Source organism: Physcomitrium patens, chromosome 4 (assembly GCF_059467195.1).
Source record: "Physcomitrium patens ecotype Gransden chromosome 4, ASM5946719v1, whole genome shotgun sequence".
Lineage (NCBI taxonomy): Eukaryota > Viridiplantae > Streptophyta > Bryopsida > Funariales > Funariaceae > Physcomitrium > Physcomitrium patens.
The window spans coordinates 17600007-17612240 of NC_143413.1; the positions used below are offsets into that span (position 1 = coordinate 17600007).

The window sequence follows — 12234 nt, forward strand, 5'->3', positions numbered from 1 at the left end:
CTAGGTTGTGGTGCCATGAAGCACTTGTACAATGACAAATTGACATTGAAACCCATTCTACAAAGAGTAGCATGGAGTGGAGTGTACGCAAAACATAGCCAACCTAAGCCAAGCCATTGTTGCACTTACTTGGTCTATGTCGAATGAAAGTGCTCCATTTGAACAATTTCATCCTTTAGGAGGGTGACTGTCAATCTATGCTTTCAAGTACAAATCCATGCTCACTGAAACTAGGAAATGGATGGGATGTTTAAGAGTGAGACCTCAAGGATTGATGATAGACTTATTCTTGGTTGATTTGACTACGTGGGGTGAGTGAGTCAAATGGCATGTTGTGGATGAACGATGTTATGTACTTTAACATCTTAATTTTTTTAATACTATCACCAAAATTGTTGACTCATCCAATTTTTTCATAATTTCTACTCGAAAAGAAGAAAATAAGAAACTTATACACAAATCATAATAGAAATGTAACAGTAAATTTTATGGATTCGAATAACAAAGATTATTTGGGTTTCATATAAATTCTCTGCAAAAACCCTATCTGAATTTTGTGTGTGTCAAGCTAGTTGTGAACACAAGGATTTCAGGAAATTAATGAAGCAGTGAAGATCAGTCAGTTCTGTAGGAATTGATGCTGGCAAAGCCATCAAATTTGAAATTTGAATTCTAGTAATCTCATCAATACAGGAGTTAAAATACAGGATTGAGATTTTCTAGATCTTTAATATCAATAATGTTTAATTTTGATTTATCATCAGTGATTCTTGTGGTTTTTACTAGAATGCAGTACAAACCTCCAATACAATTGATTTCAACATTAACTATAAATAAGCAAGAGAAAATATTATAACCTATTATATATATATATATATATATATATATGTGTGTGTGTGTGTGTGTAAGTGTGTTTTATTCTGGAGGACAAAAAAGAGTTTTACAGTAGTGAATGTAATAACAATATTATCAAATATTTTGTTTACTCTTATACATTTAAAAAAAATCACAAGGTATAAAATTTTGATAGCAAAACCAAACTATAAAGCATGTAGTGTATGAATCTGTTGTAAATCCAACATTTTAAAATTCAACAAGCAGCACAGGACAAGTTTGGTTACATAAGTACACGTGTAGAGCATGTATTCAATACAATACTTTTATACTTAAATCTTGTGAAGATTACACAATAGACATCTATTTTTCTTGAAATGAGAAATGATAACCAGTTATTTTAATGTAACTGATTATCATTTCTAGTATCAAAATGGTTAACTGTTCTGGAGGTTTTATTTGTTTGGATGATTACAGTCTTTTTTCTTTTCTCATATGGAGTTTATCTGCATATTCTTATTCACAATCATGGGTGAGTATCCACGTGTATTCCTTGTTGATGCCCATCTTTCATTCTTGTCCATTGCATATTGTTGTTTGCTTTGTATTTCAATTTTATCTATTTGAATTGTAATATACTCTGTGTCATTGATCAATATGACAAATCTTGTTGAATGTTCATGTTCTCAATCAATAATTATTTTTTTATATAAGAGTATATAGTTTTTAGTATTCTTAATTGGTATGAATTAAAAAAATTAAATCTTAATTAACCTTTATGCTTTGTATGACCAAAACTCAAAACAAAAACTTAAACAAAACCTTACTAACATACAAGATCATAAAACCAATTTCATCTTACTCAATAATCATGCAACGAAGAATCTATTTTTAAAGGTAAATTTATTTTTTAAAATGTATAATAACTATTTTACTATATTATTTTACAATCTGTGAAGTCACTTGTTATTATTGTGAGTATTATTCCTATCTCCTACCATAGATTATGATTTTAAAGTAGACTGCATTACAAAAAAGAATGAACTTGCAGTTTTATTTTATCATTTTATTTTATTTTGTTTTATCTTATTTTAATAAACTTGGGCGATTTTTAAAAAATTGCACACATTTTGCTGGATATACCTTTTATGGGGAAACTGAGTCAAATTTACAAAAAACATTACAGCTAAAATGAACTTCTTTTTTCAAATACAAATTTGAATTGTATCACAGTTACTAGGTTTTAAGTCATTTTTTATTTTTATAATTAAAGAAGAAGAAGAGAGTCTTGAATATCCATGACTCGAATGTAACACTATCTCTTATATATATATATATATATATATATATCTATGAGTTGGATGGTCTAGGTTAATTCTCCAGTGGGTTCTCAACTATTAATTGCCTCACAAATCTTCAAAAAATCATTTATTATGAGATCATGTGTATTATTATGTTTTTGTTGTTCTTTCATCTGTTAGAATGGGAACAGTTTGATTTGATGTGGGGTAGAGTATTGATTGGCTTTACAATAGTGGAGGGGTAGATGGATTAACTATTTCTTGTTGTTTTTGGTCGTTTGATTTTGGTGCCTTCACACCCCAATAGCTTCTGTTGAAGTCCTATTTCTGTTCACAGCTCCAAACTTTTCATTTTTCAGTTTTCAAATTTACTGAATGACAAGTAATTTTAATGTTTATCATTATTATTCATGTAACTAAAAAATTCTTACATGAAAACACAACAATGATCAATATAACAAAAATAGTATTTGATATTATTATTATTATATAAAAATTAAAAAATTAAGTTTTGAAACAAAAACATGTGTTGCAACCATTGAGAATATGTTTGCATTGTGAAAGAACTTAAGATTTTTGAAGTAGAAAGTATTCAAATTAATTTCAATATGCTTTACTGGCTTTCCAAAAGATTAAAAGGATATTAACATTGGCCATGACCCATCTAGTGCAATTGATTAACAAGAAAAAGGAAAAGAAAAAAAAAAAGAAAAGAAAGAAAAAAAAAAGAAAAAAATAAAGAGAGAAACAAAAAAACTATGTCAAACTTTAACCTTTGTTTCCACAAAATTTAATTAGAGTGAATTATTGTGACTCTACTCTGCATTTTGGATGTCAATAGGCCCTTTCTAAAAATTCCTCAGAGATTTGGATTTGCAAACTCACTCGGAGACTCAATGTTTATGTAGATTTGTTTGACTGCATGGTTTAAAAATAGTGTATCATAAATTTTGATAAAATCTCCAAAATTACAATCTCAATTGGAAAATGTATTCTTTTGATTGTTGTGCTGCCTAGTTGGGTGCACAATTTGATCTCTTTACATTACTGTAGATAAAAAAAACAAAATAAAATGCACAATAACCTATAAAATCTAAAATAACATTTTCATGAATACATTCACACATAATTCCTAACACCTCAATACGAAAAGTAATTCCCACCCTTTTTTTTTCCTCCTCCTCAAACGTTTACTTTTTCCGTTTACTGACTGTTCTCCCATGGAGGAACGTCGAACCCCCGAACAGTGTAACAAGACCCCCATGAAAGTGAGAAAGTAACAATATCGGACAGGGGCAGCATCATCAGGGGTAAATTTTTCCCGAGGAAGCGGGCAGCCCGGCCCAGCCACCATCACCGCGACACATTGAGTGACCCAGTGAGAGAGTGTGAGAGCCTAGCTTGGCTTGGGCTTGGATGGGGGGGGGGGAGCATGGGCTGGCGGTCGCATGGCGTGACTCAGCCTCCGAGGCCGACTCCAACTGCAACTTCAGCAACACCAACAAGCGCGCGCTGCTTCCTCGCCAAAAGTGGGGCCCGCCGTAGCCCCGCTCAGCAGCACTAGCGTCGTTTTGTGGCAAGTTTCGGCCACGCTGCCTGATTCTACTCCCCCCAACCCCGCCCACCCCCAGCTCCACCACCATCCACCCTCCCCCCACCCCCCGCCCGCTTAGCCCTCTGTTTCGCCCTCTCTCTCCCTCGTCTGTGCCCCCATCGCTTCTTCTCTGTCCCATCCTTACCCTCTCGGGACTTGTCCCATCTATTTCACCTCTCTCTCTCTCTCTCTCTCTCCCTTCCTGTCCTCCTTCTCCTGCTGCTTCTTCTTCCTCTTCTTTTTCTTCTCCATTGTCATCATCAGTTGGGGTGGGTGGGTGGCTGGGTGCTTAGCTTGTGTCTGATGTGGTTTAAGTTTTTTGCCTTTTGGTGAGTCGTTGTAAGTTCTGTCATCGGCAGCAAAACTGGCGCTCTCAGTTTGGGTTGAAGGGGGGGAGCAACTCGAGGAGTAGTCTTCCTCAGGTGTGGAGAACAGAGGAGTAGGGCGACAGGGGGTGATAACGGGGGGTGGGATACGACGGATCACCTGGCGGGGCCCTTCGGCAGCAGCTCCGGCCTGCTGCGGGGAAGTGCGTGGTTTAGGTGCGTCGACGAGCTGGCGAGGAGAGTGGGAGGGAGAGAGGTAGTGAGTGTGCGGTAAGTGCAGGATTCGGTGGTGGTGTGGATTTGGAGGAGAGGGGAGGGGATTGGGTCGTAATTTGGAGTGAAGAGTAGTGGGAGCAGGGATTTCTGGGTGTAGTGGCCGGTGTGAGGTCGTTCTCTAGGTTTTTTAGGGGCTCTTTCTGCTGGGGAATCTCTCCCGGTAGCTTAGGTTTTTCGCAGTTTTTCCTTTCTCATGAAATGGACGAGTCTCTGAGGTCGTGGATGGCGGATTTTAGTACGTGGAGATCTGTGTGATGCTTTCTGGAGGCTTCCAGCTCTGGTGCATGCAGTGAAGCGTCTCACTGCAGTGCTGATAATGTCCCCATTTTATTTGTTGTTATGTCCTCTGGTTTTGAGCCACTGTGCTCGTCTTGTCTCGTGTCGTTGTTGGACCGTGGATTTTCCTCAGCTATCTTGGGGAGGGGGGATGGCTTTCGAGGTGAAGCTTTAGTGTGGGAATCCTCAGTTATTGCCCCATTGTCGATGAGTGCCTGTGTTTTTCTTGATTGGGTAGTGTGTTAGTTGCTTATAAAGGCAATGGCTTTTTGAGCGTCAATGGGTTGGCTGACAGAGGCAAAGGTGGGCTTGTGCAGGATTATCAGTTGGAAGCTGGCCGAGCGGAGCCTGAAAGCCGCCCGATTCAAGGGTATGTACTTAGTTTCCTTTCTGGGAAGCTGCACACGAGGGACGTGAAAATTGAATTGGGTGTACGGGCGCTTGTTTCAAACTTGGAGCATACTATTGGCTAGCTATACACTTATCGATCAGAAAAGTTCATCTCCCTACCGGAGCTCTAAACTTGAAATTCGAGCGGTTCTTCCGTCTGTAGTGTACCTTCCACAGGTCTTCGAAATGCAAGGGAAGCGTTGTCACTTGCGCTTGTGGGAGCATTATCGTACAGCTGTATGGGAACTAAAGTGCAGTCTAGGTTTGCGTTGAAATGGCAGCTGTGCTTTGAAGCTCGCTGGGACTTTTGGCGGACATGATGTTAAGATGCCGCGGGAAGTAGTAGAGCTAGCGATTATGTTTATTCTAGGAGAATATTTATGTCAGTTTTACCGGCCATCTAGCGTGTCCTACACTTTCCCCTCTCCCATGCGTGGTTTTCAGTAAACGCTTATTACTTTTGAATTGGAGTGACAGCTCTTTTCTCATGATTTAGCAGGGGCTCTGTTTGAGAATCGCACATCATTGTGCACATGAATGATGGCGGTCTTCTGTCCAGACATGTCTTGTTGCATAGATATTGCAGAATCGGAAAAGGACACAAGATGTGCAAATAGCCTGATATTGGTCGTTTCGTATTCGTGTTCTGCCGAGCATTTCTAAGCAGCTCACTTGTCATATTTTGATGTGGCGGAATATCGGCCTTGGCGGACGTCTTCTTTACCAGCATATGGAGACGCATTTCTGTGTGCAGAAGCACTAACTGTCCATCCATAATTTAGCGCCTGTTGAGGCATAGTTTCGGCGCTGCAGTTTGATGATTGGGGTTGGCTGTTATGAGTTGAATCTTAGGCAGTGGGATTGTCAGCACGTAATGTCTAGGTTGGCTAATACACGACCTAAAATGAACATGGATAGGTACTGCTGTCTAATACTGTTTTCTTCATGTGGATACATTTAGGTGATGGAGGTTTGTTAGAAGTGTTTTGGGGGAGCAGGAGAACTGAAGGATGAAAAGTAACCGCGCAGGCAGTGTTTGGAGGAGATTAGCTACGACGACGGAGGAGGTGGTGCAGTTCCAGTTCGGGTGATGGTGCGGCTGGTGTTTTCTGTAGGAGATACTTGTAACAAAGTTGTGGCGCGGCTATGGCAGTTTTAGTCTCATTTTTGTTGACGCAGGCAGTTCCAACGCTCCTGTCATGTCTCGCGTTAACTTCTCTCTCGCCCCTGTTCTTTGTGGGGTCGTTTCCTTTCTCATTGCTCTTCGTATCGCTCTCGGTCCTCATCAGCGTGGTCTCTTGGTGCTGGGGCTTGCACGATGGAGCTTGTCTAGCGGAAGATAATGATGCAAATTACAGTAGTCTTTGCGGCGATCGCTCCCGGGTGAGCTCGAAGCAGGGACGCCGGTAAATTATTCCCTCTTCTTTACAGCATTTTTTGATTTTAGAACCAATACTAGTGTAGGGCAATCTTGCTAATTTAATACGAAAATGGAGCAGCATTATCTTAATCCCGCATGTAGCAGGTGTCTGAGCATTGTATACCAGTGGAATTCAATTTCTACAAGTTTTTCCTGCATTCGACATTTCATCTCTGCCTGTGACGCGTGTAGAACAAGGACTTGATTTAGTTTTAGTTTTAGTTTTAGTTTTTTTTTTTTTTAGTTTTTAGTTTTTAGTTTTTAGTTTTTTTTTTTTTTTTTTTTTTTTTTCCCCAAATTGTGGTGGCCAGAAGCCGAATGGGTGCAAGGGCTGGTGGTAGGTGGCCGCGTACCTTGGCACTATAGGGTCCATAGCCTACGGAAATTAGATTCTTGTATGAGTTATTAGGAATCGACTGCGCTTGATCTAGGTTCAGCTAGGTCGGCCCTAGTTAGTGCATCTGGTGTGAAAATGTTCTGTAGATTGAATCTATTATTTTGAGATCATCAAACTAATTTTACAGTCACCGGGATTCAGCTTGTTAGGTTCTCAGTTACTGGTGCCGGTTGTACTCTGTTGTCTGCCGGAAGTTGTTCGGTGCAACGCAGTTTTAGTCTCGGAATAATGTTGTTCGGAGTATCAGTTGTTTCCTCGTACGTTGAACATGTAATTATCTGTTGCTAGTTTTGATCTCTCATAGAGTTTCGTTATACAGTGTCATTTTTCCACGGTGCAGAACCCATCCTTGGTTATTTTTCTTGATACCTTTGTAACGTACTTGAGATTTCTCAGATCATGGTGGTGCTGCTGTGAAGCGTTTGGCGGGTTTCAGCTGGCAATGTTTCTCACGTGGGCGCTCCTCTTTCTGTTACTTTGCATTCCACCTATGGCAAATGCTGAGAGCAAAGTGCAGCTAAACATGGAGCAGCTACGATCCATTGGTGACGATCCTGAAATCGACTCTCCCTCCGAAGGGGTCGTATCTGAAGTCATTTGGAAAGGTAATGTTTTGTGCAGCATCATACTTGAACCGAGTTACCTTTATTTATTGATCAGAGCAATAAGGATGTTATCTCGCCTGTAGCCTTAAGGGCCTAACACCGAGTTCTTAATTCCTTGTAGACAAGAAAATACAACTTGTGCGTACTTCTAGGATTCACGACTCAGAATATTAAGTTCATGCACATTTTTCTGTTTTGTGTGACTTCGAATATTTTTTCTCGTAGAGAAACTTACTTCTGTCATCGCTCGGTTTTGCAGATTCGAGTCGAGTAGACCCAGACTCCCAGAGCTCCGATAATGGAGGTTCTTTCGGGAGGCAGGAGGGCGGTACCAGTGAACAAAAATTAAATAATAATATTGAAGAGCAAATAAGTCAGCAGAGCGGTTTTCACTCCTCTGTTAGTTCAGGTCAGTCGGGCCAATTCGTGCAACGTCCAACTGATGACAAGGTTGAGCTACAATTATGTGGTGCCCTTGTTCGAATCGGACAACAAGTCGCGTGTTACCCTCCTGGGTCCCTCGAGGCCCGAGATAGGCTTGCCGATTTTCGTGATTGTTCCGAGGTTTCTCCGAGAGACCCAAGTACAATGCTGCGTTTTGAGAATGTTGTCGTCACTCCTCCTCAACTAGTTTGGGTTCAGCAGCCTTTGTATCAGCGCCAGGTTGCTTTCCTGACTATTATCAATTTTTGCAATAGCTCGGAATTATCACTTGTTGCTGCTATGAGTGATAATAGACAGTTCTTTATCTCCGATTTCTCTGAGAAATCCGTTGCTCCTGGAGGATCGCTTACGCTCCCTGTGTGTTACTTACCTCAGTACACGGGAGCAGCCACAGGAAGACTAACCATAGAAACCAGATCAGACCCAATTGTAGTGCAGTTACAAGGGGAAGGCGTTGCATCTCCGTATCAGATGCACGTCAGGTTGCATAAGAACTCGCATTATGTACTTTCTCTCTTCAACCCTTTCAATGAAAACATGTTCGTGGAGGAGGTTGTTGTTTCCCTGGAGGAGGACGAGGGGCTCACCTCAAGTTCATCCGTTGAAAAGAAAAACGTGGATCGTGTTAGTGGATCACCTTTAGATTCCATTGTGATTGAAGCGAGGGAATTTAGCCTCGACTTTGACAATAGTCATCACAAACATGGGCTACTAATGAGAGCTGGTGCGGCATGGGAACTACCTGCTCAGGCAAGTAGAGATATTTTAGAATTCAACATAGTTCTGAAGCAAGAGGAAGTGTTTTCGGGAGCGTTCCAGATTCGGGTCACTGGCGCGAATTTCGGGAGCAAGGGCGATATTCTAGTCTACCCGTTCAGCTCACGAGTACCGCAGCCGTCTTCTGTGTTTTCAGTTCCTGGTATGGTAGATTTCGGTATGATGGTTGGGGATCAGGTGCGGTCGCAGCCTTTGGTGCTCCAAAATTCTGGCGATCAATTAGTACAGGTCAGAACATTCTAAGTCTTATTCCTGACGCTCTTGCAAGAATACCCGGTTGAAGCCAATTATTTACTTCACTGCTTGTAATTCGTATATTTTTTCAAATGCTGTGTTGGTGATGAATTTTGTTTTCTCATCTGGTGTAGGTTGAAGAAATATACGAAGTAACTGGAGATCCAAGAATTGCAATCGAGTACAAGAAAGGATGCGTTCTGCTCCCAGGCTCCGAAACCGAAGTTGCTAACATTACATACAGAGGCCTTAACCAGCCTCACGCGCTGAACGCATGTAGTAGCTCTCAGAAGATCATGGTTCGCACCAACAGTACCATTGGTCACTTGATGGAGATTTCTTATAGAGCGGTGGTGCTGCCGTGCGTGGATCCTCCTGCCTTGGCCTTTCTTCCTGAATCGACGGGGCGAGTAATAGGAGATCTGGTAGGGTTTCATGCAGGCCAGGGCATTAGTGACTTGATCATGGATTACAGGCTGTTTCTCGGGCTCCTTTTCTGTGGACTCATGGTAGGTGTGCTACTGTTGTTTCAAGTGGTTGTGCGCGATAGCGTTTTGCCTACGTCGTCAGGGGATTTGAGTATAGTGGGATCTCATCGAAGAAGCTCTAGTCGAGGCAGTCCTTTCATGAAGAGAAGGGATAAACTGCTTAAGATGTGGGGCTGGGGAGCGCTGGCAACTGTGGTGGACGGTCTGTGGGTAGCTTTTGGATCCGCCATATGGCGAAAGGAGTGCAATGCGTCTTCTGCGGATTACAGTCTCCCGCGATCCGTGTCGCCTGCGCAGACATCCACACAGACTGGAGTGCAGGCGACGAAGGCAACTGGAGGAGCTGCGGTGTCTGCTCCAGGAACAATGCAAGCAGCAGGACGCAAAGGAGGCTCAGATAAGAAGCATAGTAATGCTGCTAAGGCTGATCAAGCACGGAATTCTAAAGGTAATATTGACACAGCGAATAGCTCCTTGCCTATGACCACTAAAGATTCGCATCATCACCCACAGTCCATCAAGCAGCCCAAGACTTCGAAATACTTGAAGCCGGAAAGTTCCAATGCAAAACACACCATTTGCATGGAGTGTCCGGCTGAGGACGCGGAATCTGTTGTGAAAGAGGTGATAGCGTCAGATGAACCGAGAAAATCTATTGAAGCGGTTATGTGCGCACAAGATACAGGTCCTTCAGGCGAGCCTTCCCTCAAGGAGACGCCCAAGGAGGAAGTCACCTTAAAGACACAGCCTGTTCCCCCCCCTGAGCAACCCTCACTACCAAATGAACGGGAGAAACGTAGGCGAAAGAAGAAACAGGGGAAGCATGATGTGGCTGCGAATTTGGGTACGAGTGGGGGTGCGTCGCCGGGATCTCCTGCCTCTCCCGTGATGATATCCAGTTCAGCTTGGTCTGTTAGTCCTCCTTCTCCTTCCGATAGTACACCGACGAAATCAACTTCGTCCACCTCTGATCAGTTAATAGTTCCTCTCAGCCCAAAGAATTCAGGTTCTGTCGAACAGGCTGACCCCACCCATCTTCCCAAACTTAAGGTTAAAGTTCTGAACTCTTTGAAAACCACAAATTCTGCCCCAGTTCGCTCAGTAACTGGGAGCCCCAGGCCTAATGTAAGCTCTGCTCCAGTGCAACAACAGCCCAGGCAGCAAGGGAAAGTAGCAGATGCACGTAAGCAGCCCGCCGTGGAGAGGAGTTCAGGTGTAGGTGGGAAAAAGAGTAGCAATAGTGAATATGTAGCACGTCATCCACGGAAGACGCCAGTCCCTGGACATAACAAAGGGGTGGACTCTACCGATGGAGGCCACTCATATCGAGGGAGTCGGTACTCTCACCGAGAAGGTAACGCGTTTGCAGTGTCGGAAGATGGACCTGCAGCTCTCACTTCCTCGGCTTCCTTTCCTTGCCGGAACTCTCGACTGGGAGGGTGGACTAACAACTCCCCTTTCGAGTTCGGCGTCGGAGAGCGTATCAACTCCGTAGACGTTGTACCCCCACCCGCCATCCCCCCCACTCTTCGAGCTCCTGGGGCGAGGATATCAAAACAAGTTAGTACTGTAGAACCTTTCTCCTCTTTGAGTAATGCCACGAGTGCAGGTTGGTCAAGTTCCAGCTTCACCGCAAGCCCTGACCTTCACGACGGCCGCTTAGACCAAGACCCACGTCCCGGCAGTCCTTGGCACTCAATCAGCTCCTTGTCTGAGCAGAGCTCTGGAGAGCTAGTGTATGATATCTGGGGAAACCATTTTGGCAACCTTAGTCAATGCAGCTCCCAAAATGATTCCTCTTTTCTAGGGACAGGGTGTGACAAGCAGGAGGTCGACTCTATCAGTGGCTTTCACCGCCTGTTGGTCCCCGATCACCTTCACTTTGAGCCTCTATTTTCAGGCTCTCTTACTGGTGGCTTTGCAGGTGACATAAGCCCAACTGCTCAAGCCCTGTACGAGTCATCGTTCTCTGGATTTTTTTCCAAGGGTTCCACTTTGGCACTGGAAGATCACAGCCGGCCAACCACTCCACCTGCGAGCGAGTTGCCTGATCAGCTGTACTCAGATTCACCAAGAGCCAAATTCTCCAAGCTGTCTTCTTCAACCGTGGGGACGTTTGCAGCGAAACCACGAGTGAGAGTCCCCTACTCTCCACCCATGGGTTGTGTTACCAGTACTTTTTCTAGTCCTCTGAGCACTCCAACTGCTGCTAGTCAGGCTGCGATGACGAAGGCGCCAAGCTGCTCGTTCTGGGCACACGAAAACAGCAAGCTTCCGGAGAGAGCATTATCCCCTTCTCTCTCTCTGACGTAGTCTAGTGATCTTTTCAGCCCATAACTTTTGGTGGCTGAGCCATTAGTATTGCCTAATAGGTATTGGGAGGCCTCTGCTATGCCATGGATTGAGCGGAGGACAACAATCATCTTCCCTCGGGAGGCTGAGGTAAAATGTTCATATACAGACGTAAACTTCTTTGTTGATGTGCTAGTATATGACTTGGTTGGAAACATTGGAACTGTAATCCTGTTCCCAACATGCTTCTTGTTGAACGTCCTTGCTGCTAAACGGACTGCCTAACCAGCATTGAGACAATTTTTGTTCCTTATTTTGGTGGATCGTATCCTTCAGACTTGTACATTTCAACACCATCCTCCACATTGTGCAGCTTTTAAATGTTCTGAGACCTGGATCTAGTGCTGACTTGTGTAGGTTTGTTTCACGTGTTTTATTTCATGTTAATTTTGTCGTGTAAGTTCGTTGTTGTGCAGATGATTACAATCATCTTGCCTTCGTTTATGGTTATCTTGTCTGTTTAAAGCATCCAAAGTTCTGCAGTTTTTTCAAGTGCTGACTTAGAATTTCACTACTAAAA

The 12234-nt window shown here is 43.1% G+C and overlaps 1 protein-coding gene across 4 annotated transcripts; it reads left to right on the top strand.

Annotated features, from left to right (window-relative positions):
- Positions 1-3810: 3810 nt before the first annotated feature.
- Positions 3811-12005, top strand: LOC112280846 (uncharacterized). 4 transcript variants are annotated; one of them, XM_090250035.1, is made up of 6 exons: positions 3811-4325; positions 4925-4977; positions 5959-6403; positions 7211-7419; positions 7679-8868; positions 9009-12005. In XM_090250035.1, the coding sequence occupies exons 3-6, from the start codon at positions 6144-6146 to the stop codon at positions 11673-11675; spliced, it is 4326 nt and encodes a 1441-aa protein (XP_090106161.1). In that variant the 5' UTR covers positions 3811-4325; positions 4925-4977; positions 5959-6143; the 3' UTR covers positions 11676-12005. The 4 variants fall into 4 exon arrangements, with proteins under 4 accessions (XP_090106161.1, XP_024372496.1, XP_090106163.1 ...); XM_024516728.3 differs by having other exon boundaries at positions 3811-4271; XM_090250037.1 differs by having other exon boundaries at positions 3811-4151.
- The last annotated feature ends 229 nt before the right edge of the window (positions 12006-12234 follow it).